The following is a 19,947-nucleotide window of genomic DNA, read 5'->3' on the forward strand; positions in this document are numbered from 1 at the left end:
ACGTCATCAGCCTGCGCACGTCAAAGATAAACGTATTATTATATTAAACGCGCCGCGTTCTAGACGTAGAGGACTGACAGTCCTTTCCTAACCAATCATGAAAGAGTACTGTCGAAAAATGAACGTTTAAAGAGTGACGCCTTCTACCAATCAGAGGTAGCGAGGGATGGGCATTTGTGGCTTTTCCTTGCTGCGCTGAAGCCAGTCAGGAGAAGAGCTGTCAGCCAATCCGCTGAAACAAGACGAGTTTGGGCAGAACCATAGCAGCCGGCCATGGAGGGGTGCGCTTTGCTCTGTTGTTGAGACTTTCTATGACGCACCGACTTGAACTCATTGTATGAAGGGAGCGGAAGGCAAGGTGAGGTAGGGTGCGCGTGCGCCATTGCTCCCCGCGGAGGAGGGAAGGCGCCCAGTGGAAAATCTGAAGCCTCCCTTTAAAATGGTGTAGCCTGGCGTCTCGTCACGTGATTTTGTCCCAAGATGGCAGCGGCGGTAGCGGCAGCGGCAGCGCCCGGGTTAGCCGCTGAGGCGGACGAATTCGAGGACGCGCCTGACGTGGAACCGCTGGAGCCGACGCTCAGCAACATTATCGAGCAGCGGAGCCTGAAGTGGATCTTCGTCGGAGGGAAGGGCGGGGTCGGCAAGACCACTTGCAGGTGAACTAGCCTTGGGAGGGGAAATGCCTTCGCCTTGGGAGGATGGCTGCCGTCCCCTTTTCCCTTGGCAAGGCTCCTGCCCCTTTCAGAGTGGCGTGAGAGGGTAGGAAGAACCGCAGCTGCCCTGCCGCTGGAGCGAGTTCCGCCCGCTGTATGTCTCTTTCTCATTGAGTTATGGGGGGCAGAGGAGCCCGGGTGGGGTGGGAAGAGTTGGCAAGAGTAAGAGAGCGGGCTTCTCTCTGTACTGAAGACCATCAGGCTAGCAGATTGCGTGTACAAATCTGACACTGCATATGGGCGTCGCAAGTTTTAGGCTATTCTGCTGGCTGGCATGGGGCAAAAGGCTAAAAGGTTTGGTGTTCATACTTCAGCGACTCTCCTCCGTGTCTTTATAATCTCTAGGCTAGGTATATTAGCCTGCTCATGCATGGCAGCCTTTAATCTGCAGAAGTTTTAGGTGGGGTAGAATATAGCAATCCACTTTCTGACATATGGTGGTGGAGCACATCTGCATTAGATCCATATTGTCTTCCAGGCACAACTTACAAACACTAGTTTAGTTCTGTAACACCCCAAATGGTTTAATAAAGCTCGGAGCTAGCCTTCTGTCTTGTGCCTCATAACAATTTTCCAGGTCTCCCAGCAATGCATTCTTGATTATAGTTTTGGGGGCAAAAAGAATAATTTTTGATGGTGGCATTGCAATTATGTGATATATCTGCCCTGGAGACTGCTAAAATAATAGGCTGGAACTTATGACAGAAATATTAAAAGTTTTGTATGTTTCTTGGTTGGCTTTTGGTGTCTAAGGCTATGTTTTTAAATATCTGGGCTTCTAGTATATATTTCAGTTTGATCTAGTTTGGTAGCTCATGATACATGGATAATAGTACGATCGTATATATTCAGAATTAAGGCCCACTGAATTCAGAGGTGCTCAGTTCAGGTAAGTGGGTGTAGGATTGCAGCCTAAATTGTTGAAGCTGCTAGCTTATGCTCACTGATTGGAGAAAAAGTCCCAATAAACTATGTGAGCCATTTTTCTGAGTTAATATGCATGGAATTACATTGTTACATAACATGAATAAATAGAGCAGGCTTGTGAGTAACTGACAAGTAAGAATTTCCTTAAGGTGACTTAGCAGGGCTAAATTAGAAAATTGTTCTTTTTACCTTTTAAACGGATAACATCTCCCACAATGGCTAACATTAGAGTCTGTTTGGGTGGGTGAGATAGTAGAACATTTTGTAGGCTACTAATTCTATAAACTTATTTGCAACCCTGAAAAAGAGATTGATGAGCCATGCAGGACACACTGTTTTTTTAGTTTCTTGTATTATGTATTCATTGACAAACATTGTTGGAAGTCCCTTGGTCATAATCTTCCCAAGTGGACAAATCTAAACTGGTTAAAACTGTAACAGATGGAGAGCTTGTGCTGTCTGTATTTTTTTCCTGTGTTATGCTAATAACTGCACATTGCTTCACTTTCTGGACCCAGCTGCAGCTTAGCTGTGCAGCTCTCCAAAGTGCGAGAGAGTGTCCTCATCATTTCCACCGATCCTGCACATAACATCTCGGATGCCTTCGACCAGAAATTTTCCAAGGTTCCCACCAAAGTAAAGGGCTATGATAACCTTTTTGCCATGGTGAGTGTGTCTCTAAGGAGACCGGGAAGTCAAAATGCTTGTTTAAAATCTGTCCTTGTCTACAGAGAAGGGTCTAGAATAGGGTTGACAACTCTAATAGCAGCCTGACACACAAAAATGAAGCAAAGCCTTTCTATCCACTTCACCTCCTTTCCAACAGCAGCTTTTCCTCCTATATTTTTGTGAGGAATATTTGATAGACCATCTTAAATATCTAGGAGTTACATTTAAAAATGCTATAGCTGTTGCCTTGCAATATGATGAGACGAGAAGAAAGGGAGGTAAGAAGGGGGAAAGGAAGGAATGTGAAAATAGATCCAAAACACTTAAATGAACAGATGCTTAAACAAGGTAAGCAAGGAACGCGTGTTAAAAGATAGAGGCACAGTGCCAATAGAAAAGATGGCAACACGGTTCTGCAATTCTCAGCTCAAGTATTTTGGACTTGAAATCCTCAGAGTGTGTCACAGTTGCTCCCCTTAATTCAAAGATCTACTTTTCACAGTTCTGGGAAGGTGGTCATGGTATAAAACCTGTCACAGTACTCTCTGAATAGAAACATAATATTTCATGCATGTCTAGGCCAGCATGACCTGTTTGCTGGTAAAGTCTGAAAAGGGGGATTTTAATCTGTCATCGAAAATCAGGACATAAAGCCTGCCCTGAGACACCTGCTACCCCTCCAGCACAGAGCAGTATATGGCACGAACTGCCAATGAACATAATATTGGGCTGTGGACGTTCCCCTCCAGGTGCCTGATGTCTAAGATTGGGGACAAGAAAGAAGAGCTGGAAAAGATGCAGAATAGAGCAACTAAAATGATCAAGGAGCTGAAGCAATTCCTCTGTGAGGAAAGGTCACAATGTTTAAGGGTTCTTAGCTTAGAAAAAGCTAAGGAGGGACATGATAGAGGTGTATAAAATTATGCATGTTGAAATAGGGAGAAATTTTTGTTCTTATAATACAAGAATCTGGAATCATCCAGTGTAGATGAATCATGGGAGATTCCAAACAGATAAAAGGAAGGATTTTTTCACACAATGCATAGTTAAACATTGAAATTTGCTACTGCAGGATGTAGTGATGGCCACTAATTTGAATGGCTTTAAAATAGAATTTGACAAATTAATGGAGGATAAGGCTATCAGTAGCTATTAGTCATGATGGGTATATTTTATCTCCAGTAATGGAGGCAGTATGCCACTGTATGCCAGTTGCTGGGGAACACAACAGAGACAGTGCAATTGAGCTTGTATACTACTTATGGGCTTTCCACAGGCATCTGTTTGGTTATTGTAGGAATAAAATGCTAGACTAGATGGGCCTGTGGACTGGGCCATCACAGCTCTTTTTAGGTTCTTAAGATTGGCTGTGCTTTCAAAATAAAAGCTCTTTTTATTAAAATAATGTTAAAACTTAGACCATAATAAACATCCATTTGTTTAGTGGTGATAGTCTTTTGACTTAGAAGCTGTAAATGATGAGAAGATATAAATGTTGTGAACATATAAAGCAAGATTCAGCCCACGTTAAGCATTTCTAAGCCATGTCATTCAAGAGGCAGCTGGACAACCATCTGTCAGGGATGCTTTAGGGTGGATTCCTGCATTGAGCAGGGGGTTGGACTCGATGGCCTTGTAGGCCCCTTCCAATTCTGCTATTCTATTCTATGTTGATGTCACTGGGAGAACTAGGTATGCATTTAATGCTCTTGCTTTGAAACCAATAGGACTTCCATGCATAACTTTGACTGAATTTAGCCCATTATGTATCTTTAAGCATCTTAATTATAAAAAATTGGCCTCAGATCACAAAGAAATCAATAGTGTGTGGTAATGTTGAGTCCAGTTTTTGTGCATATACAACTAAAGAATTGTTTTACAAATCAGGAGTTTTAGTTCTGCATTCTAAACATTCTTCTTGTTCAGTGGTTAAATGGTGTTGCTCCTGCTTTGTGAAGGCAATACTGACATGTTGTGTCCATACCTGGTTTCTCAGGAGATTGACCCCAGCCTAGGTGTGGCTGAACTTCCAGATGAATTCTTTGAGGAAGATAATATGCTGAGTATGGGCAAGAAGATGATGCAGGAGGCAATGAGTGCCTTTCCTGGTATTGATGAGGCCATGAGCTATGCTGAAGTGATGAGGTGAGAATTGTCATCTGGAGCGTTAGGACCACTATCCCCCCTCTTGCCTGTTTGAGGCTTATATTGGGAAGCAGAAGAGCAAACTTCAACAGAGTCTTTACTGTGTTCACCTTTATGTTAGGCTTAACAGAGTGAAAAGTGCCATCTTCCGGGATAGCCAGCATAGCATGTCCAGAGTTCTCATATTTATGTAACTTTTGCATCTTTTATTGCACTGTTCCAACTTTCACATGCTTTTTACATTTCACAACATGCTTTGTTTTAGAGTAGATCCATTGAAATGAATAGAACTTAAGTTATACTAACATTGGATACAACCCCATATACACAATTCTCTCCAAGCAAAGAAACCAATAGCATTCTTTGAATGTCAGATAGTTATAAGTGCTATGGGCAAAAACAGCCACAAGGTGGAATTGGCAGCTTGGCTAAGTGCAACACCACTTCCTGGACAATCTTCACTAACTCAGATTATCAGGACTATGCAGGACCTAGTGAGTTCAAATAAGTGCCTTAAATTCCTCAGATTGTAGTGCAACTACAGTCACAGATAGATCAGACTCCTAGATTCTACGGCTATATGATGGAACAACATTTGGGGACTTAACATTCTATTTGTAACGAGGAATTGCAAGTGTATTTCAGTCGGTGGCTGTGCGACTAGAAATAAGAGGTATTGGGGAGGCCCTTTTTAGTCTACTGTCCCCCAAAAAAGGAAGATGAGGCTGCTGATAGATCTCTCTTTGGCCTGCACAGGTTGGTGAAAGGGATGAATTTCTCCGTGGTGGTGTTTGACACAGCACCCACAGGGCACACGCTACGGCTGCTCAATTTCCCCACCATCGTAGAGCGGGGACTGGGCCGCCTGATGCAGATAAAGAACCAGATCAGTCCCTTCATATCACAGGTAAAAGGAGACAGGAGCCACCAGCGTGTGGATTTCCTGTCAAAAAGTTTTAAGTTCCACCATGTGGTGTTTTCCGGGTCTTGCGTGGACACCAAGTGCTGCTATTGCAACTCCTAAGAGCAATGTAAAATGGCTGATGGTTCCGATATTGTTCAGTTGTTTAGTACAGTAGTAATACTTACTGGCCATAGTTTGCTAGGCTTTGTTATTCTGGGCTGGGCTGATCTTCTGGTTTAGTTTCCTCCCTGCCCGCCCTGCACACACTTTGCCTGCAGTGCTGTGCAGGGCATGTAGTGGTGATTTGCCCTCTGTTGGTAAAGGCTCCTCATTGCAGCTTCCTTCTCCATTTGTTCTTCACTAGATGTGCAACATGCTTGGCCTGGGAGACATGAATGCTGACCAACTGGCCTCCAAGCTGGAGGAGACTCTCCCTGTCATCCGCTCAGTCAGCGAGCAGTTCAAGGATCCGGCAAGTATACTGCAAAGGTGGAGGGAGGAAGTGGTTCCAGTGCAGTGGATGATCTATAGAGGAGGAGCAAGTGTTCTCCCCAAGAAATTATGCACGGGTGATGGTGTTTGAATTATCACGGAGATGAAGGCTGACGGCTGAGACCTTTTGCTATTGGCGAAGGTGGCTGTAAGGCACCATAGTATAAAATGAAAAATGTTTCATGGCCTTATCATGAAATTTAACTTTAGTAAGTTTAATCAAAATTAACGCAAGTTTACATTACAACTCCACAACTGTTAATGGAGTTCTCAAATGTGATATATTTTTGTTGGTTTCCATGCATCCTGTAGTTCCAGTCTTTCAGTTAACATGCTTATTAGTTCATTCACAGGATCAGACAAGAGACATCTTCCATTAGAACATAAAATTATATTCAGTGATTGAAAAGGAACAGTGTAGTTATGTTTGGAAGTAGTTGGGAGGAATTTCTACTTCGCTCATTCCAGAAAATGGCAGCAAGATAAAGTCAGAACTAAGTCCCCCACCTCCCCCCAAAAAACTAGACAGTAGGTTGGATTCAGAGTCTTATTCTGCTGGTGGAAATATTCCTCTGAAGAGTTCCACTCAGAACATTCCCATGGGTGGAAAGCAAGAGGGAGGTGATTTTTCTCTGCAGCCCCCTGTACTATCCCTCCCACTATTCCGGAGGGTCTGTGGACGTTCAGGGGGTGTAGGGGGCTGCAGGAGGAGGGACGAATTGGCAAAGACCATCTCCCCTCTTCGCTGGATTAAAAGCCTCCTGCAATTGAAAGGAATCTTTCTGTCCACAAGTGGCTTATGCTGGATCTACCCATTAACAACACTACCTCTGGCAAGTTGGTTCACAAGGGTGGTCACAGAATTCAGAGGGGTAAATTCTCTGGGCTTTCTGTTTACAGAATCTCCTTTCAAAAGCGGTTACTCCTGCAAAAGAAATTCCCTGGGAGGAACCTAGTTCCCTATCCAATGATAGCACAGTAGATCGTGAATGAGGAGGAAAGCTTGCATTCAGGGAGGCATGGTTTTTGGTTCTTAGTATTGTAGCATGTAGTAGAAGCTGGAGGTTCTCGTTAGAGTCCCTACTATATAACATCTTCTCTGCAGAGAACGCTGCTTACCTAAATAGCCGATCTTCCCCATCCGTGCTCTAAAATGTGGGGTGTTTAAAGGCTTGCTGTTTACAGAGCCCCATAAAAAAGTGGTTTCTTCTGACAGGAGGAGGAGTCAATGGATGACTGCAAGCAAATGCGATTTCTAGTGTTGCATCTATAAATAAAGCTGATTTGTTTTCAGCGTGCTTTACCCTACCTGAACAACTGTAGCAGCTATCAATTTGGTCACAGAATCCTCCAAACTGAATAAAGCTGGTACCTGCTGGGGAGAATGAGTCCTGGAACAAGGATTTTCTGTCCATCTTGGATTATATAAGGGATGTGTTCAAGACTTTCCAAAAAGGGCTATACCATATGTACCATTCTCCAGAATATTGATGAGAGTCTGCATTATACAAGTTTAGATGGTTGTTTACCATTTATGGTAGCTTCTTCTTGTAATGCCCATTTATGCAGACAGGGAATTATAGACTTAGGTACTGGCTGGAATGCTTTTTGGAATTGGTAGTAGAACTGGAGTTCAGCTAGAACCTTTAGCCTCCAGGCTTCCTTAAGCAGTTAATCTGCTTCGCTGATGTAAAGGTCAAGTAATATGTCCATTCCGGTTAATTTGGAGCTTTCTTTTCCCAGCTGATCATTCTGGCTTTTGATTGCTGAGTATGTGCCACAGTTTTGGAGTTGCAACTGTCATCTAGAGAGGGAAGCATAAACCTTCAGCAGTTGTTCAACCTTGGAATCTCAGCTAATGGAAACTGTTACATGCTCTTACTGCACTGGTCCGTGTGCATTCCTTTCTGACCAAAGGGCTCCAAGGCTGCTATCAAAGCTTATATTTGCATGGCAAAAGAGCAGGAATGCTGGGATTGCATGCCTCCTGGCCCTCCTTGGAACACCACAGGCAAATGCAGTGGGGATGCTACAGAACCAATCTACCTCAAAGGCATGGAAGAACATTACCTTTATCTTTGCAAAATGCTACAACCCCCACTGTAGAGTAAACCTTTCCAGAAAACTCCCTATGAATCTTTACCTTAGAAACAGAAGCCTCTTCTTCTGAAACATAATAGAAGAGGCTTGTTTTCCAACTGCTGGCTTGGCAAACCTTTCTCATTGGCAGCTTGGGACAGACCGGGTGGGTTCATGCTCCCCGCACATGTTGGTTGGGAGCTGCCTAATTAGCATAACTAATTATGGGTTGACATAACAACTGAACCCGGTGCTAGTGGTTTACAAACTACCAAACAACCCTAGAACAAGCCATAGGTTTTGGGGTAGTTTGTAAAATCACCACAGCCACCCACCCTTGCCGGCTTCAGACATCATGACAGCCCATACCTACCAAGAGCATTTATACAAATTAGGCAGCTCACAACCAGCACATAGGAGGAAGGAAAATAAGCCACCATAGCTTATTTTCCCTCTGTGATCATGTAAAGCCAGTCAAGAGTTGTCAACTGTGGTATTACAAGAAAGGCATTTATCCGAATGCTATATTGGATCTTTGTGTTTGGTTCTGGGGCAAGAGATGCCTGTTGGCCTATTCCTTATAATAGAAGCGCTCTTTATCCATTTGAAAATTGCTGCCAATACTAGTCACACCTGCATTGCAAGGCTCTTGCCCGCCCTGTTAGTTATTTGGAATCTTCCCTTGTAAAGATGGGGAAAGGACTTCAAAGGAAAGGAGATACAATGTCAAATGCTCCTGGGAAGAATGTGGATGCTCAATAAATTCAGCTTTACTCCAGGGCCTTGGGGAGCTTTATATATGGCAGTGAGGTGTATTGTAAGATCTTGCATGATAGAGCAGGTGCGGGCTGGCAGTCCTGCATTTTGTTACAGGTTTTGCCACTAGTTACGCAAGTTTGTGTGCACTGTAGACAGCGCACTGGGTCCAAATGCAGTTGGAATCAGGGCCAAGTCTGTAATGGGCTGAGCTAACTAATTTAACCTTACAAATTGCCATTTGCCTGGTCACCTGTGGTGAATAACTGCCCTAAATGACCAGTCCCCTAGTCTCATTCTGGAGACTCTGCACTGCAGTTCACTCTGGCCCTAAACCAGTTCTCTAAAGGCTGGAAAGTAGAGGCAGCTGCTTACCCCACTTTTACTCATCCTTTCTGTCCTCTTTGTGCTCGTGACAGAGCAACCAAGAGGGAGGATGCCTGGGGCTAGCAGGTGCCTGGGTGTTTTTCTGTGTTTCAGAGATAAGACACAAGGTGAAGTGTTTTGTGCGTGTGGCTGCTGTGTCCCCTTCGCTGTGTCTCTGGTGGGAAGGAAGGAGATGCCAGAAGCAGCTGCCCAAGTGCCCTAATGTACAGTCTTCAGGCATTCTGATAAGCAGGCTGAATGGACCACTGCAGAGTGGGCAGACAAGATAACTGTGCCTTCTGAACTTCACCTAAAAGTACAGAGTCAGATGAGGTTGCCATGGCCACTGAGAGAGTAGTAGCTGCCTGAGTCCCTTCCCATCTGCTCAACAGCCATTATTTCCCCCATGTTCTGCAGATAGAGGGGATAACTGTAAAGCACTTGGCAGGGTGCTCAGGTGGCTGCTAGGCTGGGGGGCGGGTAGTGGTGGCTGTAGTGCTTACTGAGGGGAGCAGCTTTTGCTACACGCCCCTCAGTTTTAACTTCTGGCACTACTCCCTCTATGCCTGTGAAAGATCCATGCTGGTGGAGGGAATGGAGAAGTTAGAGTGGGAAAGGGGGTTGTGTGGGAGGCAGGGATTAGGTGATACCCTACCCTGCTGTCTTATTTGTATCACTAAACTCATGCTACCTTGTCCTCTCCCCAGGAACAAACCACATTCATCTGTGTTTGCATTGCTGAGTTCCTGTCCCTGTATGAAACGGAGCGACTCATCCAGGAGCTAGCCAAGTGCAAAATCGACACCCACAACATCATAGTCAATCAATTGGTCTTTCCTGACCCAGAAAAGCCATGCAAGATGTGTGAGGCCCGGCACAAAATCCAGTCCAAGTACCTTGACCAGGTATGGTTAGAAGCAATTCTAATTTCCAGTGTCTGTTGGGGAGATTGGGGCAGGGTGGGGGGAGGTGTCAGGGCAGCCATAAATTTGAACATATGAAGCTGCTTTAAACCAGTGATATGGACCATGGGGGTTCCCCAGCTGACCTGCCAGCTTCTTCTTCAGACCCTGCCCCTCTTCCAGCAGGGAAAGAGTTCTTATCTCCAACCAGCTACTGATTTGAGATAAAAGCATTTCCCTGCAGAAAAGAAAGATTGGGGCCTGGGGAAGAAGCAACTGAGTGCGTCAGTCTTCCTTCCTTCTGAGGCTTGTCCTGCTTACTTGTGAGTAGACCTGCTACTAGTGTTTGCATCCACATAGGCATGCAGAGACTTGGTATTTCGGTGTGATTTGAAATTGCTGCTGAGTGATACTGTCCTGCTTACTTGTGAGCAGTCATGCAGGAGGTTGTCCTGCTTACCTGTGAATAGGCTTAAAATTGGTAGTAATCACATTTTGACTTTGACCCTGCCCACAGACGGAATGTGGTCTGCAAGACCTTTCTTAGATTGGAATTTGGCCCTTGAGCTGGAAACCCCCCCACACACTGCCTTTGAGATAGACCATTGGCCCATTTAGCTCAGTATTGAGCTAAATGGGCTGACCTGGTATGCATCACTGAGACCTGGGTGGGTGAACTGGGAGGGGTTCCTCTCACCCAGCTCTGCCCTCCTGGGTACTCAGTGCAGCACCAGCACAGACTCGAGGGCCGGGGAGGGGGGGTTGCCGTGGTCTATAGGAATACAATCTCCCTCTCTAGGCTTCCTGTTCAGTCGAGTGCTGGTCTGGAGTGTTTGTACTGTGTGTTGGGTACTCGAGACAGATTAGGAATTCTGCTGGTGTACCGTCCACCCCTCTGCCCCACAGTCTCCCTGCCTGAGCTGATGGAGGTTGTCTCGGACCTGGTGTTGAGGACCCCCAGGATGGTGGTTCTGGGGGATCTCAACTTCCATGCCGAGGCTGCTGTATCTGGAGCGGCTCAGGACTTCATGGCTGCCATGACAACCATGGGGCTGTCTCAACATGTCATCGGCACAACGCATGTAAAAGAACACACGCTTGATCTGGTTTTCTCGACTGGGCAGGAGGATGGTGATCTGGAAGTGGGGGAACTAACATCTACCCCCTTGTCATGGTCGGATCACTTCCTACTGAGGTTTAGACTCTCGGCGGCCTTTCCCCTCTGCAAGGGTGGGGGGCCTATTAAAATGGTCCGCCCCCGGAGGCTAATGGATTCCGATGGATTCCAGAGGGCTCTGGGGGATTTTCCTGCTGATATGGCCGGTGCTCCTGTCGAAGCCCAGGTCGCTCTGTGGAATGCAGAGATGACTCGGGCGGTTGACACGATCGCGCCCAAGCGTCCTCTCCCTCTGAGCAGAGCCCGGTCAGCTCCTTGGTATACACCTGAGCTGAGGGCAATGAAGCAAGAGGGGAGACGGCTAGAACACAGGTGGAGGAAGACTTGTGCTGGGTCTGATCGAACACGGGCTAGAGCTCACTATCGAGCCTACTCTGTGGCGGTGAGGGTGGCAAAGAGGCAGTTCTTTTCCACCAGCATTGCGTCTTCTCAGTGTCGTCCGGCGGAGCTTTTCCGGGTGGTTCGCGGCCTGTTACACTCTGGGCCAGGGCGAGAGATGGTGGAACCCTCGGTAGCACGCTGTGACGAGTTTGCACGGCACTTTGAAGATAGTCGCTCAGATTCGTCATGAATTGGACACCACACTTAATGCAGCTCTACTAGTAGAGGCGTTCAGAGCGCCGTCCGGTTCAGTTTTATTGGATGAGTTTCAGTTATTGAGACCTGAGGATGTGGACAAGGTGCTTGGCCAAGTCCGGTCGACCACCTGTGTGCTTGATCCTTGCCCCTCGTGGCTCATTACATCAAATAAGGAGGGGATCGCTGGCTGGGTCCAGGAGGTTGTAAATGCCTCCTTGAGAGAGGGAGTGGTGCCGGCCTCTTTAAAAGAGGCGGCAATTAGACCACTCCTGAAGAAGCCTAACCTGGACCCGGAGGATGTTAACAACTACAGGCCGGTGGCTAATATCCCTTTCCTGGGCAAGGTGCTTGAGCGGGTGGTTGCAGGACAACTCCAGGCACTCTTGAATGAAACGGATTATCTAGATCCATTTCAATCGGGTTTCAGGCCTGGTTTTGGAACGGAAACTGCCTTGGTCGCCCTGTGGGATGACCTCTGTCGGGAGAGAGACAGGGGGAGTACGACCCTGTTGGTTCTCCTAGACCTCTCAGCGGCCTTCGATACCATCGACCATGGTATCCTTCTGGATAGGTTGTCTGAGCTGGGAGTTGGAGGTACTGCGTTGCAGTGGTTCCGCTCCTACTTGGATGGCCGATTCCAGAAGGTGGTGCTGGGGGATTATTGCTCTGTGCCGTGGCTCCTAAGCCATGGGGTTCCACAGGGCTCTATCTTATCCCCTATGCTGTTTAACATATACATGAAGCCGCTGGGGGAGGTTATCCGGAGATGTGGACTGAGGTGTCATCAATATGCGGATGATACCCAGCTCTACCTTTCCTTTTCATCAAACCCAGGTGAGGCAGTGACTGTTCTGAACCAGTGCCTGGGCACGGTAATGGACTGGATGAGGGCTAACAAACTGAGACTCAATCCAGACAAGACGGAGGTACTGTTAGCGGGTGGTTCATCTGTCCGGCAAGGTGATGTTTGCCCTGTCCTGGATGGGGTTGCACTCTCCCTAAAGGATCGGGTCTGTAGTTTGGGGGTGCTCATGGATCCAGAACTGTCACTTGAGGCACAGGTGAACTCAGTGGCAAAGAGCACCTTTTATCAGCTTAGGTTGATATACCAACTACGCCCTTATCTGGACAGAGATAGCCTAGCTACAGTTATCCATGCTCTGATAACCTCTCGCTTGGATTACTGCAATGCGTTATACGTGGGGCTGCCTTTGAAAACGGTCCGGAAGCTTCAGCTGGTACAAAATAGGGCAGCCCGTTTACTAACAGGGACTGGCTGGGGAGATCACATTACGCCAGTCCTTTTCCAGCTTCATTGGCTGCCAGTCCAGGTCCGGGCCCAATTCAAAGTGCTGGTATTGACATTTAAAGCCCTAAACGGTTTGGGGCCAGGTTATCTGAAGGAACGCCTCCTCCCATATGTACCTGCCTGGACCTTAAGATCATCTATAGGGGCCCTTCTCCGTGAGCCCCTGCCAAAGGAAGTAAGGCAGGTGGCTACTAGGAGGAGGGCTTTCTCCGCTGTGGCACCCCGGTTGTGGAACGAGCTCCCCAGAGAGGTCCGCCTGGCGCCTACACTGTACTGCTTTCGTCGCCAGCTGAAGACCTTTTTATTCACTCAGTATTTTAACACTTAATTTTAACTTAAATTTAAATTTTACTGCTTTAACTCTGTATTTTAATCTTATAATCAACTTTGCTGTGTGGTTTTATCCTGGTTGCGCTTTTTATACTGTATTTCGTAATTGTGTTTTTAACCTGTTGGATGTTTTTTGTGGTTTTAATTTTTGTGAACCGCCCAGAGAGCTTCGGCTATTGGGCGGTATAAAAATGTAATAAATAAATAAATAAATATAAATATTGTCTAGTAACAGTTTGCTAAGGTCTCAGGTAGGGGATCTTTTCCCATAATGTGCTATCTGTTCCTTTCAATTGGAGATGCCTGTTGAATGCAAAGAATGTGCTCTGCCATGTACTTAAGGCCTCTCCCCACCTACCCTATTCAAAAGTATACCTAAAGTTTGAATCCCAGCCTCAGGTATGACAAAGATTAAAATAACCATAGAATCGTAGAGCTGGAAGGGGCCTATAAGGCCATCGAGTCCAACCCCCTGCTCAATGCAGGATCCACCTTTTCATGGCTCCTTCCATTCTTTATCCTTGACCTCAGGAATGCAGGACCTCAGGCCCAGGAGCCAAATCCAGCCCTGCAGGACTCCCAGTCTGCCCTTCTGTGGTTCCTCAGAATGCCACACCTTCCTGTTGTCCTACTCCCTACCTCCTAAAGCTCTTTGAAATGGGTTTAAGACTATAGTTTAGTTCTGCCATTGGATTAAGACTGCAAAATTGATGCTGATGCCAAAAGGGGTATCAAGAGTGAATATGGTGCATTTTGCAACCAACCGGGGCAAGTTAGACAGGAAATGCTGCTGCGGTTCTACCTTGATTGCTAGCAAGAAGTTTGTGACTGTTAGGTGCTCCTTTGACTGTTGTTCTGTTCTTTCCTTCCTCCAGATGGAAGATCTCTATGAAGACTTTCATATTATAAAGCTGCCACTCTTGCCCCATGAAGTTCGAGGCGCTGACAAAGTCAACACCTTCTCAAGTCTGCTACTGGAGCCCTACAAGCCGCCCAGTGCAAAATGAAACATTATAGACTGACTTCCACTGATCTCTCCCACCCCCCACCCCCATTCCATGCCTGCTCTTCCCCAATCCTTACCTGCTGGAACTCCTCCCCTTCCAGTGGCCTCTCATGTGTGTGTTTGACAGGCTTGTGGTGGGGTTGGAAGACCCAGAATTTGCTGTTCCCAGTTGTTTCTGCCCTGGTGCTCATACTTACCTCCTTGGGACATCCCAAAACCAGCCACAACATTGAATCCATTCCCCTCACTGACCAGCTAGCTAATTTAAACTTGGGTCACTTTTTGTTTCTCCGTCACTCTGGCTTCTCCCTGGATCATATCTCCTGGGATTGATGCCGTTCTGGCTGAGGTCCCAGTCAGGTGTTGTGATGACACAGAGACTGAGAGTCCATTTACAACATCATGGCCATTGATGCTAATGGGAAGTATGTAAATAAACTGTAAGGGAAACTACTTTGCTGCTGTTCATCAATCAGGGTGCCATTTTCTCTCACATTGGGAATTCTCGGAGGAGTGGGGGAACTTAGGAGTTCTGCAGGGGGTATTCTTCATTGGGGAAGCTTAAAGCATATGGGAAAGTCTTCTGCTTAAAACAATAGTTTGCATAAGGGTGTGGAAGGGTTGAGAACCCTAGTCTTTCTGACTGGCTTTCTCAGACTGGAAACTAGAGATGTGTAAAATAGGGATTGGGATGTAGTTGTGCTTCCTCACAGTTCAAAGTGTTCCACTGTATAAGCAATGGTGGGGAAAAAGCTTGAATACCTGGTTTCATTCAAAGACAAACTGGAAGGGGTAGTGACTAAAAGATGCAATGGAGCATTTTGTGAGGGATATGGTGTGGCCGTGGTGAGTAGCAAATCATGGCTATGATCCACCATAACTACTTTGTGCTTCAGGAGGCAAGTTTCCCTCACAGCCTAGAAGCTTGCTTCCTGCCCCCCATGCCAGCATATGGCTGAGTTAAGCATAGGCTGATGGCCAGCTAATGAAATATTTTCCATGCTTGAATCTCAACAGTCTGAGAATGTGTTCCCCAAGGGAGATTGCTCTCTTTGGGACTTTCAGTCCTTTGTGGACAATGGTGTATGTGTGTGTGTGTTGTACAAGTGTACTTGCCCCTATGATGTACTGGCTATTTATTAATCAGAACCTGAGAACTTTAGCAGCTGTTGCAGGTGTTTAAGGATAAGATACCTACTTGTTCTAGGCTTGTGAATCTCAAGGCAGGGAGCAATGGAATCCTCTCCTGGTTTCCTTTTTATTCAGGCTGCGTGACAGTGAGATGGGAGTGTCCCGAGTCCCAGTTTTCCCACAGAACCAGACCAGCATCTTGTTCTCTCTGCCTTCGTTTCTTTGCCAGTGGCAGGGGCAAGTGTGGCGGTGCCGCTCTTTCTAAATTTCTCAGCTTCACAATCGGAGCAAATGCACATTGCAAAACTAGTACACAAAAAGCATAATTGCAGTAGAACAAGAGTTAAGATTGCATAATGACTAACCCTATAGCCTCTCTAGATAGCTCCTCAGCAGGTAGATGTATGCAGGCCCCACTGTGACTGTAGAGGCCCTCCTAAGAAACCCTTACAGTCTTGCTGTAGAAACCAACGTACTGATCAGTTAACAATTCTGCGTATTACCTGGGGGCTGCATCACAGGTGTTTTCTGGAGCTAATACTTTGTGGAGGGGTGAGGGCAGGGTGATTCTAGAACCGTGTAAAATGTAATATATTGTGTGTAACCCGTTATTCTGATCGGAGGAAGTAACTTTTGTCCTTTTAGGAAACCAAATATCTGTAAGCAGGGCTGCATTTAGCCATGGGCTGTAGCTCCCTGATAGATCTCAGGCTTTTCAAGTCTCATGTTCCATCGCAAGCATCTATCATTAGAAGAATCAGGCTGATGGTGATGTGAAAGATCTCGTCGGAGACCCTCCTGATTGGAGTTGGAAGCACATGGCTGGATAGGCAAATAGTCTGACCTTCCTGTGTCCACCTATGTATGTTTGTATCAGAATGAATGTTCATTGACTATTGGCATAGCCAGGTATAGTGTCTTGTTTTGCAAATCACCATTTACACAATTTCCTCCAACTTAGTACATTGTGTATAGGCAAGAATAGGTGAAGTTGTGCCTCCTTAAAAAATAGTATCCAGGGCTCAGGCAACTATAAGGAAATTAACTCTTACATACCATTCCGGAGTGATTAGGACTATGTCCCACAACTCTACATTCTTGAAACCAGGAGGTTGTTAAAGTGAGCTGAGAGCCCCATCTGAACCACCATGCTTATTGGTCTTGAAAGGCAATGTGTAAGGATTTTGTGTGAAGAGATAGTTGTTGTAGTCCTGCTTGACCCTGATATCTTGGGGCTGTATTTCCCCCGAATTAAAGGCAGAATAGGTAGCTAGAAAATCTCATTGGCAACCAGTGCCTCTGTGCATCAAGGTCCTTGTATTTTAAAAAAAGGAAGAGCTAGAGAAGAAGCAATAGCTTGACACTGTCTTCACAAAGGGTGCTGCTTTTAATGGCAGATGTGGGGGGTGGAAGCTCAGGCAGGTTCAAAGTAAAAGCCTTCCTCAAATATTTTAGCAATGTGAAATTCCTGGGAGTGAAGGGAATTCAATTGACTTGTTTATATAATATCCTGACTCAATCTCAATTCACTTATGTCCAAATAGTAGCTATTAACTTATTTGCAGTATTTTAATGCCTCTCATCACCAAAAAGGCTCCCAGAGCCTTAAACAAGACAACCCTTGCCTGCAGGTTTACAGTCTAAAGAGTCACGACACATGAGGAAAAAGGAATGGGGAGGGAAAAGGAAAACATTCTTTTTGCAGGACTGTGGAATGCCCCTGCTCTCCCTTTTATCTTCTTCAGTATGTGCACCTGCTCCTGTTCCATTCTAGCCAGCAAAGGTGGACAGAAATGGGATCATGATTTATAGCAAGGACATCTGCAATATATTTTTAAAAGGACAGCCAGCCAGTTTTTATGGCTGTCATTAGGGCCCACAGCTATGGGTTGGAGGTGAGCAAGGGTGGGATGAAGTCCAAGTCTTGGTCTGGTCATCCCAGTATTAAGCAAAAAGTGGGTATTTGCACAGGCTCTTGTTGCTGTGACAAGGTAATGGCCCTTTGTGAGTTCGAATCATGGTTTTCACTTGACCTGCTACTCTAAAGTTTATTAGGGCAGAGGTAGAACCTGGAACTGTTACATCTCCACCTCTGCATGTTTCTTGCATTATCCACAGGGCTGTAATGCTTTGTGGTTGGAATTTTTCATCTTACTTTATTTAAACTACTTTTATAACACTTGATATACTAAGATCTCTAAGTGGTTTACATAAGAAATACATGATAGGCAATATAAAAGCCAATAAAAAATAAAATATTCCAGAAGCAAAACAATGTAGGGCTTAGGAGAGATGTATATAAAAATAACACCTTTCGTGGCAGCTTCCTGCTTTGCATGTAATATAAAAGCCAATAAAAAATAAAACATTCCAGAAGCAAAACAATGTAGGGCTTAGGAGAGATGTATATAAAAATAACACCTTTTGTGGCAGCTTCCTGCTTTGCATGTAACTGGGAAGTTCGAATGTAAAGGGCCCTGTGTTTCCTCTATGTACTATTAACTATGTACACTTCACTGTTGAAACTGGTGCTGGAGGAAGGGTTGGAGCCATAGCCTTCCCAAACAACCTGGTGCCCTCCAGATAATTTGGATTTCAGTTCTCAACAGACTTAGCAAGTAAGTCCAATGGTCAAGAATCCTGGTGGTCCCTAAAACTCTGGAGGCCGCCAGGCTGAAGAAGACTGGACTAATATTTAGGTAGATCCAATTTTTTCTTTGGAATAGGAATGAGGGAGTTGTGGGTAACAGCACCAGGTAGTGGGGCACTTGTACACGAGTCCTCCAGTTTTAGATTCTGGATAGACAGACCTTGCAAAAGCCCCAAATCCTTACGCTCACTAATTAATTTTCAAGGTAATCTAGGCATTCTGAGAAGCAGAAAGTAAATGTCCCCCAAAGGGCAGACCCTAGGAATTGAAGGTTTTGTACTGGCCCTGAAAAAGGCGTTGGGTTTCTGGCAGCAACAGAGGGGTTAAACTTACAAATGCATCTTCCCAAACTGTATTTCAAGTTTCTAAAGTGTACTGAAATCATACCTCCTATATCCTCCAAATGGACATAATTTGACTGGTAAAATACTCTCCTAATTATAGCCAACAAATTTGCTATATGATATACCAAGTATTAAAGCTCTAAGAAATAAAGTACATGGATGTACATTTTTATGACACGTTGAAATAAAAACATTTGCAGGGGTTTGAAAACAAATACGTGTCTTGACAAGGCAAAGGAATTGATAGCAATTGGATTTCGTTGAGAGTGCAAGTGTTTTTATCTGGTTACTCCCTCATGTAAGTTAAAGCAATTGTACCTATTTTTATCTTGCAACTGCTGAATAATATGCATAAGCAGGTGAACAAAGGCATGTTTTTAAGGGTTGTTTTTCAAAACTTCTAGGCGAGGGGCAAGGGTCCAACCTTCCTTGGGTAATTTTGATGTTTGGCAGCCGCTACAGATAAATTTCTCTGCCCCCTTGGTGCTCCGTGCCAGCTTAGCCCTGTTCCTCCCCCGGAACTGGCTGCCGTTAGCATGTGAGCTGCATGGTTATGAAACATCGCGCCTTGAAGGTGTGTGTGGCTGTAGATGTGTGTTGTTAGGCTCAGACAGATGCCCAGGGGTGGTGGTGGCAGCAGCATTATGTAAGCTGTGCTTTGGCGCTGTCTGGAACTCCTGTCTGCCCCAGCAAGAGATTGAGGAGCTCATTAGCACCAGCGGCTCAGCCAAGCATCTCAAACCTGCACAGCGTGGCCACAGCTAACAGCTGCACTCTTAGCAGGGAAAAGGCTGCCCTCTGTCCAGCAAAACAGAAACCCCGATTGGTTAGTGACAAAGTTGGGAGTGAGTGCATTTGGCTTCTGCGGCACAAACATGTTGACTCTAAATCCTGAAACTCAACGTTCCAAAATTTCTCATAATTAGAGCTGATTGTGTGAATATTTTAACTTAATATATACAACCAACTTAAAATACACTATGTAAGCATACTGGAAACATTTCTTTCCGCAGAGTGAGGAACTATAAAACCTTCCCAGCCTATTCCCCCCTCCCCCCCCAAAAAAAACCCACCGAAAAGCAACACCAAACAATATAAGGTTCCTTATCCTCCAAAATCACTGAAGATTAGAGCTGTTTCTCTTAACATTTACCTGGCAAATTTTACCATGACAATGAAGAGCCAGTGCAACATGGCATATTGTGCACTGGACTTGGATTCTACAGACATCTGTTCAAATCCCTGCTGGGTCATGAAGCTTGCAGCATTGCGTTGGGAAAATCACTGTATCTTGGCCTAACCTCCCTCACAGGACTACAATGAGGATGAAATGAGAATAATACCACGCCCTAAACACGTGGGATATGCGTGTGATAAATGTGTAGTATATAATTAGTAAAGCCTATCCCTCCTGCACAGTTTTCATTTTTGCTAGTTTAATTTTGATTATATAAAGCAGTGGCTCATA

At 45.5% G+C, this 19,947-nt stretch overlaps 1 protein-coding gene across 1 annotated transcript; it reads left to right on the forward strand.

The window, feature by feature from the left end:
• The first annotated feature begins 80 nt into the window (after positions 1–80).
• Positions 81–14,807, forward strand: GET3 (guided entry of tail-anchored proteins factor 3, ATPase). The gene is made up of 7 exons (XM_063120547.1): positions 81–656; positions 2,159–2,306; positions 4,306–4,454; positions 5,211–5,361; positions 5,723–5,830; positions 9,759–9,956; positions 14,224–14,807. The coding sequence occupies exons 1-7, from the start codon at positions 481–483 to the stop codon at positions 14,353–14,355; spliced, it is 1,062 nt and encodes a 353-aa protein (XP_062976617.1). The 5' UTR covers positions 81–480; the 3' UTR covers positions 14,356–14,807.
• The last annotated feature ends 5,140 nt before the right edge of the window (positions 14,808–19,947 follow it).

This window comes from Elgaria multicarinata, chromosome 3 (assembly GCF_023053635.1).
Source record: "Elgaria multicarinata webbii isolate HBS135686 ecotype San Diego chromosome 3, rElgMul1.1.pri, whole genome shotgun sequence".
Classification (NCBI taxonomy): Eukaryota; Metazoa; Chordata; class Lepidosauria; order Squamata; family Anguidae; genus Elgaria; species Elgaria multicarinata.